Below are 18,886 nucleotides of genomic sequence, written 5' to 3'. Positions count from 1 at the left end.
TGGACGTGACTGTGAGTAAGCTCAGTGAGTTGGTGATGGACAGGGAAGCCTGGTGTGCTGCAGTCCATGGGGTCGCAGAGTCAGACACAACTGAGCAACTGAACTGAACACACTCTGATGAAAATCCAAGGAGACTATTGGGGAGGAGCACGTGGACACCGAGTAACCGGAACACAGGCAGAGGACGTGGGCACAGGTTCGAGTGGGTGGGTGGATGGGGCAGTGGAAGTTGGTGAGTTCTTTTTTTTGAGTGTCTCTATTTGCTCAAGGGAGAGTGAGGACACAGAGGAGGTGCTGGAGGTTTGAGGAGAGAAGAGAATTAGTAACCATCTAGGAGAGAAGGGGAGAGAAGGAGACTAGAGTAAGGACATAGAAAAACAATTGTTGTGCAGCCTCCTAGGCTCCCCCCCACCAACCCCCCCACCGCCCCGTGGCTGCTGTTCACGAATTTAAAGGTAGAAAAGCCAGCAGCAGCCAGTGGATGATTCCCATTGGAGCCCTGCATTTGCCAGCCCTGGCACAGGTGGTTTTCCTAATATGGGGAGGGCTGTGAGGGGCACTTTCTGCTTGGCTTAGCCTAAGCACAAGGCACAATGGGGCCCATAACATAGCTAGTTGGTTAAGAAGAGGACTCAGACGCTCATCACATCCTCAAAGTTCACTTCTTTCCTAGGGGCCTTGAGAGGAGATGCCCTCAAGGCACGAGGCTCCAGCCGAGAGCCTGCAGGAGGGCAGCCGCCGCGCCCCTCCCGGCTGGGCCTACCGAGAAAGCCTGGGCCCCCTGGGCGCTGAAAGGGAGCCTGCCCTCAGCAGAGCACCCTGTCTTGTGGTCTCTGCGTCCAGCCCCGTCTGGAACCCTCCTGCCCACTGTCCTGCCCCGGGGAGAAGAGAGGGCTCAGCTGCAGTCAGAGCTGCCCAGGGACATGGTAGCAGCTGGTTACCCTCCTCACAACCACACTGAGAACTCTTCACATGTTTTGCTGACCTAATTGTGCACTGCCAAGCTGGTGTCGTCTGCCCTGTGTCCCCCGAGGAGCAGCAGAAGAACCTGGAGACTTTTGATGGCCTGTTTGAAGCTCACACTGCCCACGATGATGGCTAAACAGGACATTGCTGGGACAGTTATGCCCAAGAAGGCAGTGATGACAGACCCTTGACTCGATGATGGCATTTCAAGATTGACGAAGGGTGGACCTTTAAACACATCTTTCCCTGAAGATGCCCCAGATGGATTCATTCTTTAGTTAGAAGAGGCGCTTGAGTGGCATTGTGACTTGTTCTGGTGATGGGATCCCTGTGTGGGACTTGGAAAGACCTCAGACTGGAAGGAGACTGATTGACCAGCTCTTTGCCTGAGGGGGAGGGGCTGAGTGTGCAAACAGTCCTGGACTCAAGGGGCCACCTGAGCTGATCAGCACTCCCTTCGTGAGACTTCTTAGTGTCTACTTAGGAGGGTTCATTGTGAGGGTTCATTGTTTCGAGTGCTTGTCTTAATCTCCCTTTGGGGGGGCAAAAAGGAGCAGAATTCTTAAACTCAATCAATGTAGAACAAAGAGATTTGAAGGGGTTGGCTTTTTTAGATATAGATCTTACGCTCTCTTGGTTTTAGTTTTGTTTTTCATACCTGGTTTTAAAAGGAATATTTCAAGAAGTGATGTTGGTTGTGTTTGTTTAACAGGAGCATTTGTCCCGAAATGGCAAAAAGGTTTAGATGGAATATTCTCTGGCAAACTGGATATTTGCTTATCCCACAGTCCTTAACAAATCAACTCTCTCCCCAGGCGGTCAAGTTGGGAGATGGTGTTAGTAGAAGCCTTTGTAGAGCTCTGCTTTAAATCCAGACACTTTATCATAGTTTTCATTTTTAATGTAAATACCTTAATATGTGATGTTTTATGGGCTAACATTCAAGGCTACTTTGATTTAAATACTGCTTAGCTTTAAGACCGTCAGGATTTTTGGTGCAAAGAAAAGTACTTGGAAGGTCATCACCATGGTTTTATTAGATGTTAAAAACAAGTCCAGTGTGCCAAGTACTGTGCGTGACAGTCATTTCCATTCAAGGGCTATTTCCATTCCAGTCGTCGCCTTCTGCCAAGGCAAAAGCAATATCAGAGCAGCGTCACATGCCCACCCGGCAGGTGCTGATAACTGATGTCAGAGAATTCCATTGTCTTTACATTAACAGCAGTTTAATCATTTCATAATGTAGGCTCTTTGTCTGGCTCAGGGTTGATCTTTGGATGTCCCATTTGAACTGGACTTAACCCCCACCCCCCCAAAACTGGGCCCTGGGCCTAGCCTACATATTAAAGACCTTACTGTTGCTATTTTTAGGTTTCAGCCCTTGGGAAAAAATTTTTTTTTTAAACTTTTCTAGTGAAGGTGCCACTGAAGAGTTTAACCCTTTCTGGGTCCTAGTAGAGGAAGAGGGCATTCCTGTCAAGATAACCTGAAGTGATCTTTTCCCAGCCAACCCTTTTTCTTTTTAAAGAAACTGGCTTTTTAATTACATAATATACAAATATGCTCTCCTTGTAAAAACTTAAACAGTGCCGATAGATCATAAATCTTTTATTTTCGCCAAATGATCCTTATTCCAGCCGGCTGCTCTAGTTTTAATGGTTGATTCTCTTGCTTTTCTACAAAGATAGCATTTACAAGTAATGACAGTTTTGTTTCTCCTTTTGAAATTCTATACTACTTTTTCTTGTCATTTTGCATTGTCTAGGACCTCCAGAATGATGTTTTAACAAGTGAGCGGCATGTAGCTGGTTCCTGACTTGAAGGGACGTTTCTATCATTGTTACTCTCTGTGCATCACTTGATAAGGAATGCTTACTTCTATTCCTGGATTACAGAGTGTTTATTAGGAGTATTGAGCTTTGTGGTTTGCTTTTCTGCTCCCTTTGAGATGTTTTTTCACATTTGATTGGTTAATAGATAAATTACCTATTTGTGTTTTCAGTTGTTGAACCACCTTTGATTTCTTGGATAAATGCTATCTGGTTGCAATATCTAGTTCTTTAAACACTGCTGAATTTCACTTGCCAATATTTTAAAGTTTTTTTTCAATCTATGTTCAAAAATGAGATTGTCTTTTATAATATATTGGAATGTTTTTCTTTTATGTGTTGGAATTTTGGTATCAGAGCTGTGCTAACTTTCTAAAATGAAAAATAATATATAGTCCTCAAACTTTCAAGCTACTATATTCATAGTATTTTCTTGTAATTCAAAAGGACTGTCAGTATCGGTACTTAAGGCCTGTTTTTTTGGTTCTGTCATTTAATATTGCTGTAGGCTGTCTTTTTAATGAGTCAGAAATTTGGTTTTGCCATTTTTAAAACCAGCATGTTTATGCTATGAACTTTCTTAATTATTACTACTAAGGCAACATGTCAAGTATTGGTATGATTTTTACTCCCCTAAGAATTATCTAGGAGTGTGTTTAAAAGTATTGATTTTCAGTCATTTTTATATATGATCAGCTTCTAAAGATGTTTCCCATGTCTTAATGATAATACTAAAATCTTTCAGCCTTACCTCTGCTACTTGATGTAAGGAGGCTTAAAGTCTCCTGCTAGGATCCCACCTTGTAGTTCTATGTTTTTACTCACATAGTTTGAAGTTCAGTGTATAAATAACCACAATGTTTCCTCCTTGAAGAAGTCTACCAGGACTTGCCGCGTTGTCTCATGAAATACAAGAAAACCCAAAATACAATGAACATTTTATTAAAAAAAAAAAAAAAAAAATCTAACTCACCACTTGGGACACCAAGTGTTAATGACAAAGGAAATAAATGCCCTGGGAATAGAAAGACAATAAGAAGACAGACTCAAAAGACCTTTAGTTCCCAGGAACCAGTGGTAAAGAACTCTGATTCAGAACCCCCAGAAATGAGGCAGAGATGATAGATGAAATGTTTTAACCTGTGTTAACAATGCCATCGGAAGAGAACAGGCAGCATAAACAAGAGCACTGTCAATTTTAAGAAAAGAGACCACTTGAAACAAAATTTGCCCCCTTTCTTCTTGGAAAGGGCCTGGACATCAAGCACAACTTAAAAAACAGGGACTAAGAGAGCATTATATTAAATAACTCTTCTCTTAAAAATGGCCTTTCCACAGGACTGAATCTGTAAACACAGGGTAATCTTGTTTCTATGGTAATGTAAAAAGTCAGTTAAATCTCAAAAGACACTTTTCACTGTTCTAAATAACAGGATTTTAAACATTTTTTTCCTATATAACACAGCATCATTTAAAATTTTTATTTAAAAGCAATTGGTTCAGGCCTGCTTTAGCCTGAAAAAAGTCCTTAATTTACCAGGAACAGTGCCTCAGCTTGGTCCCAAATATTTTCCCAATTACCATTTCTTAAAAAAAAACCCCATAGATGGTTTTTACACAGTTGAAGACAAGGACGGTGTAACCCCTGACACTGCTAAGTATCAGATAGGAGATGACAGTCAGGAGTTGAGATATACTCTCACCAAAGCCCTGTGATCAGTGAGACAAGGCCCTGCTACCTTGATTTCTCCTCCACCAAGGCCTCCACATCAGAAACTTTTCATTTAAAAAGTCCGATAAAACAATTGATGAAAATTTCAAGGAAGAAACACAGAATACCCCTAACTACAGCAATGTCCTGTTTACAACCAATAGACTTGGGTCTCCAAAAAAGTCTTGTATTGTTTCCTCTGGCCCTGCACAGGGACAGAGCCTCCTCAGAGCCGAAGTATTCCATTCACAGAACCCCAGTTCTTCCTTTTTCTTGTAAACAGACTCACCCTTTCACAGAGTTGCTGCTTTAACAAAGACTGTAACGAAGCAGGATTGTCACCAAGGTCCATGTTGACAGGAGAGTCTTTAGATGAAGTTCATTTCCTAACTCGCTCCTTTCTTCTCCCATTCCTAGGGTACCATTCAAACACCAGCATCCCGCCCCCCAAGAGAAGAAAGTTAGTTACCCTCTGTGGCCAACCTACATATTCACAGAAGAAGCTAGGAGTAGAGACGGCAATTAAGGTTCAACCCCTCTGTGTTCCCTGCTGCTTGGAGCACCTGTTCAGAGATTTTGAGGCCATGGAGCAAAAGAGAGCAGCTGAGTGACGTCTGCCTCAGCAGTGGTTCATGTGCTTACATGGGTTTAATACTAATCATTGGTATGGGTGCCTCACAATGCCTCCAGCAGGTAATAAGCAGGACAGCAGTGAGAGCTGCCTGTGGTAAGGAGCAGCATTTGCCAAAAACACAGGCAGCTCTAGGCATGGTCTTTACTGTACAAATGAGTCAAGGGTTCATAATGCTCTTCGACCAGCCCTCAGAGACAAATCTGCTCTTCTTTGCCGCTCACCGCCAGCTGGCTGGGTGGCTTCCGGCAAACCCGTCACCCGTCTGCATCTGCTGCTTTCGTTTTCCTGACAGACGCCCTTCAGAATCACTGAGGTTCTTTTTAAATTGGAAAACTCTCCAGCTCCACTCTGTCTCTGAGCTGGTCCTCTCCCCGCCTGGAATCTACTGGTAATCACACAGTGGGCAGCGCAAAGCATTCGCATGCCCTCAGGTGGACTTGCAAAGACACAGAACTGAGCACAAGCACCTTTCTGGTTGGTCAAGGACAAAGACACAGCCAAGTCCCAGCCCCCTGCTTCTTCCAGCCGAGCCCTCACTCAGAGGAGGAAAGTGCTGCCCAGGTCAGAAAGGCCCCCCCCACCACCCTAGTGACAGTTCTGTCCTCCAGGGGGCCCTGAAAGAGGACAGGAGTGACCGCTTACCTTGGCTTTCTGGAGAACGGTGCCTTTGCCCGTGACCATGACCGACAGAGGCCTGTTCTTGAGTGCAGTTGCGGAGTTGACCGGGGTACAGTCAGGGGCGGGAGTCGGGGTGGCCACTTTGGGCTGTGGTGACAGAGGAGAGTGAGGGCTGAGTCAAGGGGAGGGAGGCATGATTCATCCCTGTGCTTGGTCCACGAGGACAGGGCACCCGGACTCACCCGGGGGCTCACGTTCTCCAGGTGGGTGGTGTCCACGGTGGTGCCCAGTGTCACGGGCCCGGCCTCCGCCTTCTTGAGGCTGTCCTTCACCTCCACGATGCTGAGCTCCAGGTCCACACGTCTGCGCTCCTCCACCCTGCACTCCTCGTCCATCTCTTTCAGCTTCTGCTCCAGGCTGGCCACCGCCCCCTTGTCTGCAGAGAGAAGTACGCAGGCTTCGGGGAATAGCCTTTCAGCCGGAAGCCCCGCCGGGGGCAGGATGGATTCACACACACCATGCCAAAACACGACCCCCAAGGGGCTGTGGACCACTCTCTGGCTCCGACCCTCAGAGCAGGGACAGGCCTCGCGGTGGATAGCAGACGGCCTCCAAGCCCAGGTCCTGTGTCTCCATTCTGCAAAGGCTGGGGAGGCCCCTGAAGCAGAGCTTCGCCTTCACAAGAGGGCCTGAATCTGAGGCCTAACGTCTCTCCTGGTAGGTGCTTAGGGACTCTCGTTTCGATACCTGCCATGGTGGCAGCAACCTCAAAGGGAGAAAGAAGCTTCATTAATGACCCCTGGAGGACGGCTGGGCTGTTTCAACCTGCCCCACATTCAATCCTCCTGGCACGTGCTGCTTCCCTGGGCCTAATGGAGCCATGGTCCTCAACCCTGCCACCTTCTCGGCCCTGTCTTTCCCTCCCCTCTTCACCCTGGTGTTCTCAGGCTGTTCCTGTAGCACCAAGAGATGATGACTCAACCAAGAGTCCATGCTGGGAGCTTACTGCAGAGGAAAGGATGGTACCACGTGTTCAGTATGGGATCCTGAGCCCTGAGTGACTGCCCGTGAGTACGAGCGATTGAAATGTTCTCAAGTTGACTCTGGTGATGGCTGCACAACTCTGTGAACATACTGAAAATCCTGTGCAAATGGGTCATCGTATGGTCTATGAAGATGTAATCTTTTTTAAAAAGTGGGTCACATCGTGCTGCCATGACTTTCTTCTACCATTCATGTTTATAAGATTCTCAGGGATGAGCTGCTTATGTTGGTTAGTGTGAGTCTCCAGTTTAAATATTAAATGTGCACAGAGTTACTCTCTGAAAATGAAGTCAAATGCTGCTGAAAGGTCTTGCGAGGGACAAGCCGCTAAGAAACAGCTGAAGGATGATATGAGGATGACTTGGAACATAATCTACAAGGATGCAGATTTCTTTAAAATGAACACAGACTTAAGGCACTTGTAAAGAGATGGCCAGATGAAGCATTAGAGGTGTGGTTAATGTGGGAACCATGACCCGGGGCTCCTATCAGCCAGCCCAGAGGGCAGGGAAAGACCTTGGCATTACCGCAGAAGATGGGCCAAGAAATAGACATTTATCTTAAATGAGAATGACACATTTCGGGTCTAGACACATAAGTTTTAGAGATTTCCTGCTTTTTCAACTACGTCCTGATCCAGGACAGTGACTTTTCAGATAGGCTGGAAAGGGAGGACTTTGTGGGGAGCACCCACCTATGCCAAAGGTTGAGGGGCTGCAGGCCATGTGCACAGATCTGGATTCGCCCCCCGAGAAAGCCCCGGCCCCTCCAGGGGCCATCGCCCTTGAGAGGACGTGGTGCTACCTGTACACTTTGACAGGGTCTCCTTCAGCTCCCGTTTCTCCCTCCGGAGCTGAGCCAGGTGCCTTCGGATCTCCTCCTTCTTCTTCTCCAGCCTCTCCTTCTCCTCTGTGTACCGCTTCACCTCGGCTTCTGTCCGGTTCTTGCCAAGTTTGATCTCTGCAGACCCAGAGTGAAGGGAACCCCCTGGCTCAGTCAGGCTGGCCCCTGAGGGCAGTCCCTTCCCACTCTACAGCCTCAGGCAGAACCCAGCACTCTGGAAGTAGATTGGAGGTGAATGCCAGCTCACCCTAGCAGGGACAGAGAAGGTAACTAAGCCTACCCCTTCTTTGCTATGAGACACTGGGCAAGTCCTTCAACTCTCTGAGCCTCTCTTTCCTCATCTGAAAGGGAGGCAATCAGACTAACCTCTCCAAGTAAAAGTGCTAGTCGCTTAGTCGTGTCCAACTCTTTGTGCCCCCGTGGACTATATCCCAGCAGGCTCTTCTGTCCGTGGTATTCTCCAGGCAAAAATACTGCAGTGGGTTGCCATTTCCTACTCCAGGGAATCTTCCCGACCCAGGGATTGAACCCGAGTCTCCTGCGTTACAGGCAGACTCTTTACCATCTGAGCCACCAGGGAAGCCCCCAAGCCCTTTCCGAAACCTTCAGCTCTTATCTAGCACAGGCACCTGTACTGGTTGCCTTCAGCCTGTCCTTCACAGGTGGGCTGGACCCAGCTGGGGTGACAGCCACCGCGTCAGGGCCGCTCGGTGGGAAGGAGATCATCTGCTGCCCAGCCTGGAGTTTGACCTCTGTGACTCCCGGGGAGGGCTCCTCAGGCTCCTGACTCTCCTGCTGCATCTGGGATGGGAGAAAGCAATTAGGATTCGCCGGCCAAGGGCGCCCCCGCTCCCCGAGAAGGTAAGGCTGGCTCTCTCACTGGGGGACCCCCTGTACCTGCAACTCGGGGTTCTCTGGAGACTTTATGAGGGGCTCATCAGGGGCAAGGTCCAAGTCTTCAGGGAGAGGGAGAGTCTCAGCCGGAGGGTCCTGATGGGGCGGTGTGGGTGAGGGGGCCTGGGCCTGCGCACCGCTGTCACTGTGTAGGAAGGACTTGATGGGCGTGAGGTCCAGGTACACACGGTCAGGGTCAGGCTCACCCGGAACATCTGTTGCAGGGGTGGCTTCCTCGGGGGCTTCCCCCTGTGTGGGAAAGAATTGGGGGCTTTCTCCACTGCCTCGGGCCCCTGAGCCCTGGGGGGGACACCAGCCCTGCTGCAGAGCTCCTGTGCCTTCCCTGTGCCAAGTTCACCAGACCTCCTTCCTGAGGAGCCTCCTGCGGAGCTGGAGTTAGAAGGCCCGGGCTCACCTCCTGGGTCAGCGATTCAAGAGGTGGGAGACCCAAGGCACAGTGCTTCATCTCCCTGACTTGACTCCCTCATCTGGAGAGAAGAGACTAGGACTCCTTCCCTCTCAAGATTTGAACATTTCCTCACACCACAGTTGAGAAATAATCTCAAAACGAATTAAAGACCTCAATGTACAACCTAAAACTGTAAAACTCCTAGAAAACAACATAGAACACTCTTTGACAGAAACTGTACAATATTTTTGGGGATCTAATAAGGCAAAAGAAATAAAAGCAAAAATAAATGGGACCCAGTAAAAATTTGCTGCACAGCAAAGGAAACCATCAACAAGATAAAAAGACAATCTATGGAATGTGAGAAAATATTTTCAAATGATATGACCCACAGGGGTTAATATCCAAAATATATAAATAGCTCATATACCTCTATATAAAAAAAAGCCACCCAATTAAAAAATGGGTGGAAGACTGGAATAGACATTTTTTACAAAGACAGATGGCCAACAGACAACATGAAAACAGGCTCAACGTCACTAATTATTAGATAAATGCAGCAGAAACAAAATGAGAAACTGCCTCACACCTATCAGAATGGCTGTCATCAAAAAGCCTACAAATAACGAGTGTTGGCAAGGATGTGGATAAAAACGAAAGCTTGTTCACTGACGGTGGGAATGTAAACTGGTGCAGCGACTATGGATAACACTCAAGAGGTGCCTCAAGACACTAGAAGTAGAACTACCGTATGACCCAGCAATTCCATACCATGGAAAAAGCAAAAGCACAAACTTGGAAGGATACGTGCACCTCCGAGTTCATAGCAGCACAATTTACAGGAGCCAAGATGGGAGAACAGGTGAACAGATGAAGATGTATGCGTGTATACACACACACACAACGGAACATTACTCAGCCATAAGAGAGGATGGCATTCTGCCCTTTACAGCAATGTGGATGGACCTAGAGAATATTATGCCCAGTGAAATAAGTCATATAAAGACAAATACAGTATGGCATCACTTATGTGTGGAATCTAAAAAAATAGTACAAATGAATTACATATAGCAAAACAGATGCACCAATAGAGAAAACAACCTAGTGGTTACCAGCAGGAAGAGGGGCGGGGGAAGGAGCAAGAGAGGGGTATGTGGTTAAGAGATACAAATCACTATGTATAAAATAGATGAGCAACAAGGATATACTGTATAGTATGGGGAATTATAGCCATTACTTTGTAATAACTTTTACTGGCATATAATCTATAAAAATACTAACTGTGCTATATATCTGAAACGAATATAATATTGCAAATCAACTATACTTCAGTTTCTTAGAAGAGGCCAATGGCGTTGCTGTCCTTCATCCCAACACTACACTGTCCACCCCAGCACTGGCCAGAGTGGTTAACCAGCTCTTTTATCTGGACAAGTCCCCAGGCCAGGCAGATGGTACCACCCCAGCAGATAAAAGAGAACCTCACTGCACCCTGCTTTCTCCACGGATGGCCCCACAGGTGACTTGGAGTCCATTCCTCTCGGGGACCATCAAATGACCTCTGGCACTGAGGCTCTGGGTCTTGGCAGGAAGGGGATAGACAGCCCCAGGCCGCCACCCAGCCAGCATTCTTACCACGGTTGTCAGCTCCGACACCTCCACATCGTCATACAGCAGCTCCTGGCGATCCTGGCTGGGCAGGCCGTCGATGTAAGTGTTCGGCTCCGAGAACTTTCTCTGCATCAGTCTGGAAGACACGGTGAGGGAGGATTCAGGATGGGGTGGGGTAAAAGCCCACCAGTCTCAAAGGCTTCAAAACAACAAGAGGCACAGTGAAATCATGGGCTTTGCAGGAGACTTGGGACAAGCCCTGATCTCCTTGCAAAATGAATTCATTTATTTAGGGGTATCTCCTCCCTCTCTCCCCAGGGTCTTCTTAACTAGAACTCCTGGTTCCAAATGTCTCTTCTTGAAAAATAATCTTCCCTTGCCCTGTGCCCTTCCTCTTCGACACGACTGAGCAACTAAGCACAGTACAGCCGTCTTCTCACCCGGATTCCACCCTTTCAGGACCTCCTTCCAACAACAAAACCCTCTGTCATTTCATCTTCACAGTACACTTGGGCCAGCACAGATACTTTCCCCATTTCGGCTTAATTTGCTTCTACCCATGCAGCAAGGAGATCAAACCAGTCACTCCTAAGGGAAATCAATCCTGAATATTCATTAGAAGGACTGATGCTGAAGCTCCAATAATTTGGCCACTTGATGTGAAGAGCTGACTCATTAGAAAAGACCCTGATGCTGGGAAAGACAGAAGGCAGGAGGAGAAGGGGACGACAGAGGATGAGATGGTTGGACGGCATCACTGACTCAATGGACATGAGGTTGAGCAAACTCTAGGAGACAGTGAAGGACCGGGAAGCCGGGGGTGCTGTAGTTCATGGGGTCACAAAGAGTTGGACACAATTGAGAGACTGAACAACAACAATGCTGCCTCTACCCACCTCCCCAAGACCACTTCTCCCTGAGACCCAGTTTGATCATCTAGGAGGCAGAAGTACCCAGTGCCCGCTTGCACCAGTGTGTGCTGGGACTCAGCAAGGGAGCCGTGTAGAAGTGCTGCCTCTACAGTAAGGAAAGGGAAGGCCAGGAGAGATGCCCACTCTGCCTTCAGGAGCTGAACAGTGTCTAATTAGAGCCAGGGATGCTTGACTGTCCCCTGGGCCAGTGGCCTGGCGTGGCCCCTTGCTGGGTCTCCCTGAGGGCTGCTCCCTGGCCCTGGTCTTCCTGCTGCTGGGGGGGAACAGGGCCCACCCAGAGCTCCCAGCTGTTTGAGGGACCACCAGAGGCCAGTCTAGGCCTTGCTCTAGAAGCATGGCTAGGAGTGAGGGGTCCCCGAATACTCACAGCAGAGAGGTTTTGGCAGCGCTCACGATACAGGAAACTCTGTCGGCATCCACATAGTCATAGGTGAATTCTTCCGGGTCTGTCTTGGAGCCCGACTCAGAGAGCAGGAGGCCTAGCCAGTGGCCCATTTCCTCGGAAGACTTGGCCTGGGAGGAAGCCGAGAGGGACATAAGCAGGGCTGGAGTGTGCTGCCTGGCGCCCAGACCTCCTCACCTCTTCCCCGATGCCCACCCTGCTGGGCAAGGCCTCTGAGAGCCCTGAGGCCATGTTCCTCATTTTCGCTGCTATATTCCAACCCCCAGGAACCCCAAATAATTTTTCCTGCTCCTAGTGATACCCTGGTGCCATCTCAATGATGCTGTGGGCATTTGTCCCCAGTATCACATGTAATGTTTATAAAGATGTATTTCTAGAGGGCTTCCCCAATGGCTCAGCAGGTAAAGAATCTGCCTGCAATGTAAGAGATGCAGGAAGGATTCATGGGTTCAATCCCTGGGTCGGAAAGATCCCCTGGAGAATGGAACGGCAACTCCAGTATTCTCGCCTGGGAAATCCCATGGAGAGAGGAGCCTGGCAGGGTACAGTCCAAAGGGTCGCAAAGAGTCGGATATGACTAAGTCACGAAGCACGCGTGCACCATCACATGTAATGTTTATAAGCATGTATTTCTGAGGGCTAATGGACTAGGAGAGGACCGTTAAAATGTATGCATTTTAGGTTGACACCTCTATTTTATGAATTAATCACATTTTAGTTTACAACCCTAATGTATATATACAAGACTACCTGGATCCCTGCTAAGAAATAACAAAATTCAAATGTACTTTTGTTTATGGTTTTAATAATCAAACTGTCTTATACACCTTATGCCAGGTCAGCTACCTCTGACAAATCATGAACTAAATCCCAATGAAGTCGGCGCCTAGTTTTCTCCAGGCAACAACACATTCTAATCAAATGTGTACAGTGAGTATTTTCTATTAAAATGCCAGCATGGTTTCTGGGCTTTATAATGAGAAAGAACTGGGAATCCCACAAATACTGCAGGTTTACTTTCATGAGGAAAAACAACCACCGTGCTGGCTTTACCCAACACAGCTCTGCCACCTTATTGCTCTGTGTTCATGATGAGAAGGGCAGTAGAAAGTGCAGTTTGACATTTAACTGGTTTCCTTTTCCCACTCATTTTCAAGTGGATTTCTCAATACAGCTTTTCACAGGCTGCCTCTAGTTCCTGCTGCCACCACCGCTGCCCTGGGCAATGGGTCTCATTTTATCCCTTCCTGTCCCTCTTCCCTCCGTCCCCCACCTAGAAGCTGGAGGACACATCTCGGAATCCAAATCTGAACACGACACCCTCCCTTGAAACCCTTCAGAGTCTTTGTTGTTCAGTCGCTCAGTCGTGTCCGATTCTTTGCGACCTCATGGGCTGCAGCACGCCAGGCTTCCCTGTCCTTCACCATCTCCTGGAGCTTGCCCAAACTCACGTCTATCGAGTCAGTGATGCCATCCAACCATCTCATCCTCTCTTGTCCCCTTTTCCTCCTCCCTTCAATCTTTCCCAGCATCAGGGTCTTTTCCAATGAGTTGGCTCTTCGATTAGGTGGCTAAAGGATTGGAGCTGCATCTTCAGTCCTTCCAGTGAATAGTCAGGATTGATTCCCTTTAGGATGGACTGGTTGGATCTCCTTGCAGTCCAAGGGACTCTCAAGAGTCTTCTCCAACACCACAATTCGAAAGCATCAATTCTTCATTGTTCAACTTTCTTTATGGTCCAACTCTCACATCCATGCATGACTACCAGGTCTACCACTGCTCTTAAGATCAGCCCCCATTCCCTCCCACAGGCTTTCTCTACACAGCCCCCACCCACCCAACATTCAAACTTTCATACATATTCACAGCTCCTGCCCACTGCCCAGTGATTACTAAGTTATCATTACTAGTCATTACTTAGTGATTACTAAGTCAGCAGGAACTAGAGACAGCCCATGAAAAGTGGTAAAGTGGTTACTGAATAACATCTCACTCTTGTTCTCGAAGGTAAGTGCCATGCCAGGGAACACATCTGTCTCGTTCACCATATCATGGTTCTGAATAGGTATCTTGTCAACAGGATGGCTGGATGCAGGAATGAACACAGGCTTGTCCTTGGGAAGCAATTTCCCCTTTAGCCACAAGAGGGCAGTATTGGAGCAAATTCAGGATGAAGACCCCTGGATCTAGGACTAGGTGAATAGGAATGAACTGGGGTGTGTGCTTAAGTGCATGTAAACCACTCTGGCTTGGGCCTGCACAGTTCATGGCTAGGCATTATGTCACCTCTTTTTTTGTAAATGCAACATAACATCAAACAGAGGGTGGGGAGTGAGAATAATGCAATTGTATCACAAACCTTATTCTTCCCCCAAGATAAGCCCTAACCGTCTGCATTTTTATGTACCATCTGGTGATACACAAACGAAATCACAAACCCGCTTTGAGTCCCCAGAAAGTTTTTCCAGCAACTTAGGGAGTTATAAATACTCCTTCTACCCTAAGTGCAGGAAATAGCTCATTGTCCCATTCCTATAACACAACCACCCTGAGGTCAGAAAGGGAATGGAAATTTTTTAAAAACGCAAACAATCTCAGGCAAAGGAAGTAAAAATAAAGTGCGGCTGAGTTGAATCTCCTGTGGTAGGGACTGCAGTCCTCAGGACCTGGGGCAAACAGCCCTGACCGTGACCTCCGCCCTGGCCGTGTCTGCCTACCCACCCACCCCCAACAGCCCCCCGCCGCCCCGGCCAGCGGTACCTCGAGCTTGGCCAGCTCCTCGCCGTTGTGGAGGATGCGGAAGGAATAGAGGTGGTCTGGGCTCGGGTCTGGCACCACCTCACAGCCTAGCAGGCTGAGGGGCTGCTGGGCCGCCTTGCTCCGGTTCCGGTCCTGGTAGAAGTACAGGTGACTGTCCCTGACGGAGCACCAGCGCGACTTCCACTGGCTGTTGACCAGCACGTTCAGGTAGCCTGCGGGGAGGGACACGGCTGAGGGGGTGTGGGTGGCTGAGGGCGCCCAGGACTGCCCTTGCCTGCCTCTGGACCTCCGGAAACGCTCCTCTTAAGTCTCAGCTCCAAACCTTGCCAAGCTTTGCCCAAGAGAATTTCTTAACCTCGTAGAGGCTGTGAATCTCAGTCTTTCTGCTTCCTTTGTGTTGGGGGCTAGACCCCTTGAAGGAGGGGAGCACACAGCCCTACTGGTTTTTGGAAAAGGCATGTCCAGAGGGCAGTGAACTGTGTCTTGGACTAGACCAGGCCAAGGGGTGTGGGTGGGTGTGGGTGTGTGTGCTGGACCGAGGCTCCCCGGCCCAGCCTCGTCTCCCGGCTCTAAGCCCGTGACCTGCAGCGGCCCTCCCCCACCTCTGCCGGCCCAGGCCACCTGCAGGAAGCTCCCCTCCAGCCATGATCAGTCCCCTCACCTCCACAGCCTTAGCTCCCTGAGCTCCCCTGACACCTTGCCATCCCTGGGTCACTCCGTCTCAGCCTGCAGAGGCCTCCTCCCCTTGGCCAAGCCCTCCTCATCCTCCCAGGGGCAGCTGGCCCTTGCCCTCTCAGTTTCTGCCGCCCCTCTCCCCCTGCCCCCGCCAGCTCTGCTGGCCTCAGAACACTTGAGAACTGGAACAGTGACACTCCACTTCCATGTCAGCTTCCCAGCTGGACACAGAGCCTGTCAAGGGCATGAACTTGCCATGTCCATCTCGAGCATCCGGGTCTATGCCCTGTGGCTCCTCCACTAAGGAGCCCTGCTTTCTCTGCCAGCACCCAGGGCCTCCCAGCGCTGGCGTACACCCATCCTGCAGGCCTTTCTTATTTTTAGATGGTTGCATGTGTTGGGTTCAGCTTCCTCCCCAACTCAGGTGAACGTTTATGGAGCTGACACCATGTGTCAAAGCACAGTCTTGTCCCTGGGGCTGGAAAGACCAGTAAAAGTCCAGCCTTCGGGACCCTTTCCCACCTGCATGCAGTGAGCTGACGTCTGTGCTGCTCATCTTCCCAAAGGCACCGGTTTGCAGCATGGATACCTTCTCCATCCTAAGGGAGCAGCAGCTGCTCTGACCCTTAGCCGGGATGACCCAGGCCCACGCACCAGAGTCAAAGTGCATGGCCACCTCTGCACCTGGCCCAGTGCTGGACTCTCAGTGGGGGTCGTGAATTTCTCAGAGCCACGTGACCATCCCATCACAGCAACAACGTGGAAGAATGTGAGCCCGAGACCTCGGAACACTGGCTGATTCCGGCAGGCGCTTCACTCGCCCATCACAGTTCTCTGGGCCAGAGAGAGGCGGGGAGCTGAGCTGCCAAGCCCTGGGAAGGAGTCTGTGTTCTCTCTGGCCCTTCCCCAGCCACAGGGGACAGAAGCGTGCTTCCCCGCTGAGTAACGTCCAGCAATAGCCCAGCTGCATCTCCCAAAGTGACTCACTGGGACCAGGCTCCCAGGCCCAACACTGTGCCCTCTCAGGCTGCAAAGGCTGGCCGGGCCGGTACCCAGGGCCCTGGCTGGAGGACCAGCAGGTTCCAAAGAGAAAACCTCATCTTCTGCTGCCTGCCTGTCTAGCCAGCCCACCCTGCCAGCCACGAAGCACAGAGCTGAACTGGGACTCAGGAAAAGAGCCCAGGGCTGGGACACGGGTTCTGTGAAGAGGAGGGAAAGGCCCAAGGATGGACAGTGGTGGCCTTCTGGCCCCGGGGGTAAGCACAGCAATGAGCCTCAGGCTGGAAGCCAGGGTATTTTCTGGGCAAGTCTCTTCTCTCTCCTGTTTTTCTCTTTCTCTCCCTTGGCCTCAGTTTGCTCAAGGCCGAGTCAGGGCAGTAGAGATGACCTCGAGGGTCTCCCAGCACCCACACACAAACCCTCTCCCAGTAGCATGGGCTTCTGTCGCCCCCTTAATGGGTCTTCCTGTGCCCCTCTCAGTCTTTGCCCCTGCCCGCGGGGCCGGCCCAGCCCATTCAGCTCCTGCCCACCCTTCAAGGCTCAGGTTCAGGAAGCCGTCTCTGACCACAGAGTAAGAGAGGTTCTTTCTGTCCCTGAGTCCTTGGAGCCCTTAAGACCTCAGTGTGTACTTCTGGGTATAAAGAAGTACAGAAGTACTTCTGGTATAAAGCCGCCCTCTCTCTTGAGCTATAAGCTCTCAGGACCGTGTTTTCTGTCTCCTTGGTCCCCTTTCCCTAACACTGTGCCTACCATGCGCTCCTTACATAGTGATCAAATGAACACAATCTTAAAGAAAGTTAGGAGGACAGGCATCAATTACCCTTCACTTCCACACAGGAGCCAGCACTGCAGCAAGAGAGCCTGGGGAGTCATAAAGAGCTCCTTGCTGGGAAGATCAACAGAAACTGGGCCGTGGGCTCACCCGCCAGGGAGGGGTTAGAGCAAGACCCCACACCCTTGCCTTCGCTGTCTGAGCTGCCTTCCCGGAGACCATCCGCAGCCCCGGGGGGACCGCCAGCCCTCTGGTCCTGGAGGCGGCTGCAAGTCTTACTGGATGTCTCGAGGGACCTGTCCGGAGGCTCCAGCGAGGTAGATTTCTTCCTGCCCAGGTTCATCAGGTTGCTCAGTTTGAGACCAGCAGAACATTTCTTCTTGACTGTCAAGATGAGAGGAAAAGTCATCAGCCTTGCACACAGCCTACCGACGTGGCCTCATGAAAGACAGAAAAAATAGCAGAACTGTTCCCTTTCTGTCTGTTCCTCACTGTGGACGCACGTGTGCGTGCATACACACACACGTCTGTTCTTCACACATGTACGCCCACACGTACATGTCTGTGCTCAAGGCCAGAGTCCACAGGTCAAAGTCGGGTATCTCTAGAATCACACTCTCGAGAGGGGCCCACCAACCTCTCTTATAGAATATGTCAGTGCTGGAGAATCTTTACATACTGAACTGGCTCAGAGAGATCTGAACCAGGGTTAGCAAACAAGAGATGAAAGAATATTCTACCCCAGCGATTCATGACGCTCACGTCAGTTTGGGCTGCTCTCTTTTTCCGGGCTCTATCAGCTGTATATTTAGCAGTTTAGAAATTGGAGGCGTGCTGCAATTAGCTGTTAAAACCCAGTAGGCTTGAGCCAGATGGCCAAGCCTCACAAACTGGGATACCACCCTTCTACCCGCCCTAGGCCGAGAGCCAAAGCGTTCGTACCGTCTTTGGTCTCTGGGACTTCAGGGTGACCATCTATGGGGCTTCCACACTCCGAGGCTGAGAAGTACTTCTCCGTTATATCTGGCTGTGGAAGAGAGAGACAGAAGTGGGTGATCTTGTCTGGAAATGGTTACCTTGGAGACCACAACTGAAGGGAAATAATAGATGACTCTTGGGTGTAGGCCAGGGGTGACCTTGGGGGTCCAGTCACTGGTGGCACATAGCCAGGCTTCCCTGGGGCTCCCCAGGAGGACCTGCCTTTGCCCTCCCTTCTGAGCTTCCCTGCCCCGTCCCAGAGCACCTTCCCCTTCTTCAAGCCACCCACATATCCTCGTTCACGAGTTCTCAGGGTGACTGCTCCACTGATGTGGCAGTGGCCCTGTAGCAGGGGGAGAGCAGGTAGCCAGCCTCAGGGGTGCAAGAGAGTCAGTACTGCAACTGGAGCTAATTGTCAGGCCCCTGAGACTTACCCCTAGCAGGAGGATATGAGGATGTCTTTTGAGAACTGACTGTGCTACCCACACGTCAGGCTTTGGAGAAGGGCTGGTTTGTGTGCACAGGGTTAGACCACAATTCGAATCCCACTTAGAACATTCTCTAATCAGGCAGGACCTCTCTGAGCTCCATCCTGCATGTGTATAAGATAGGGAGACTGCCCCTGTCTGCATTCCCAGGGCTGTTGTGAGACTAGAGACAGTCCCCTAGAGCAGACACTCAGAATATTCCAATCAGGCTTCTTCTAGAACCACTGACGCCAGACCTCTGGAAGACAAACCCAGGGATTCCCAACCACAGGACCTTCACCGGGGCCCAGGGACTGCAGGACCTAGCCAGGGCATCTGCA

The 18,886-nt window shown here is 49.9% G+C and overlaps 2 protein-coding genes across 27 annotated transcripts in view; one reads left to right on the top strand and one right to left on the bottom strand.

The window, feature by feature from the left end:
- VWA2 (von Willebrand factor A domain containing 2) overlaps positions 1–17,861 on the top strand; it is a 65,902-nt gene extending 48,041 nt beyond the window's left edge. For 3 of the 7 annotated variants that reach the window (XM_081538055.1, XM_081538046.1, XM_081538043.1), the window contains one exon: positions 674–3,205. In XM_081538055.1, the coding sequence (XP_081394181.1) occupies positions 674–792 (119 nt within the window). In that variant the 3' untranslated portion in view covers positions 793–3,205. Of the gene's footprint in view, positions 1–673; positions 3,206–4,923; positions 7,912–8,307; positions 8,507–12,731; positions 12,825–13,974; positions 14,091–14,541; positions 14,862–15,895; positions 16,586–17,165 lie in introns of those variants that run through there. The other 4 variants (XR_014068092.1, XR_014068093.1, XR_014068091.1 and 1 more) reach the window with 3 other exon arrangements.
- Positions 1,977–18,886, bottom strand: part of AFAP1L2 (actin filament associated protein 1 like 2) — a 143,402-nt gene continuing 126,492 nt past the window's right edge. For 12 of the 20 annotated variants that reach the window (XM_081538118.1, XM_081538148.1, XM_081538062.1 and 9 more), the window contains 11 exons: positions 18,043–18,127; positions 17,380–17,484; positions 14,655–14,866; positions 11,859–12,004; positions 10,584–10,695; positions 8,543–8,788; positions 8,275–8,446; positions 7,607–7,762; positions 6,001–6,194; positions 5,783–5,905; positions 3,722–4,919 (listed from right to left, as the gene is read on the bottom strand). In XM_081538118.1, coding sequence (XP_081394244.1) covers positions 4,893–4,919; positions 5,783–5,905; positions 6,001–6,194; positions 7,607–7,762; positions 8,275–8,446; positions 8,543–8,788; positions 10,584–10,695; positions 11,859–12,004; positions 14,655–14,866; positions 17,380–17,484; positions 18,043–18,127 — 1,578 coding nt within the window. In that variant the 3' untranslated portion in view covers positions 3,722–4,892. Of the gene's footprint in view, positions 3,696–3,721; positions 4,920–5,668; positions 5,906–6,000; positions 6,195–7,606; positions 7,763–8,274; positions 8,447–8,542; positions 8,789–10,583; positions 10,696–11,858; positions 12,005–14,654; positions 14,867–17,379; positions 17,485–18,042; positions 18,128–18,886 lie in introns of those variants that run through there. The other 8 variants (XM_081538102.1, XM_081538077.1, XM_081538109.1 and 5 more) reach the window with 2 other exon arrangements.

Source organism: Giraffa tippelskirchi, chromosome 2 (genome assembly GCF_054371585.1).
Source record: "Giraffa tippelskirchi isolate mGirTip1 chromosome 2, T2T-mGirTip1v1.2.pri, whole genome shotgun sequence".
NCBI classification, from domain to species: Eukaryota; Metazoa; Chordata; class Mammalia; order Artiodactyla; family Giraffidae; genus Giraffa; species Giraffa tippelskirchi.
This window is presented reverse-complemented; position numbering and strand designations above follow the sequence as displayed.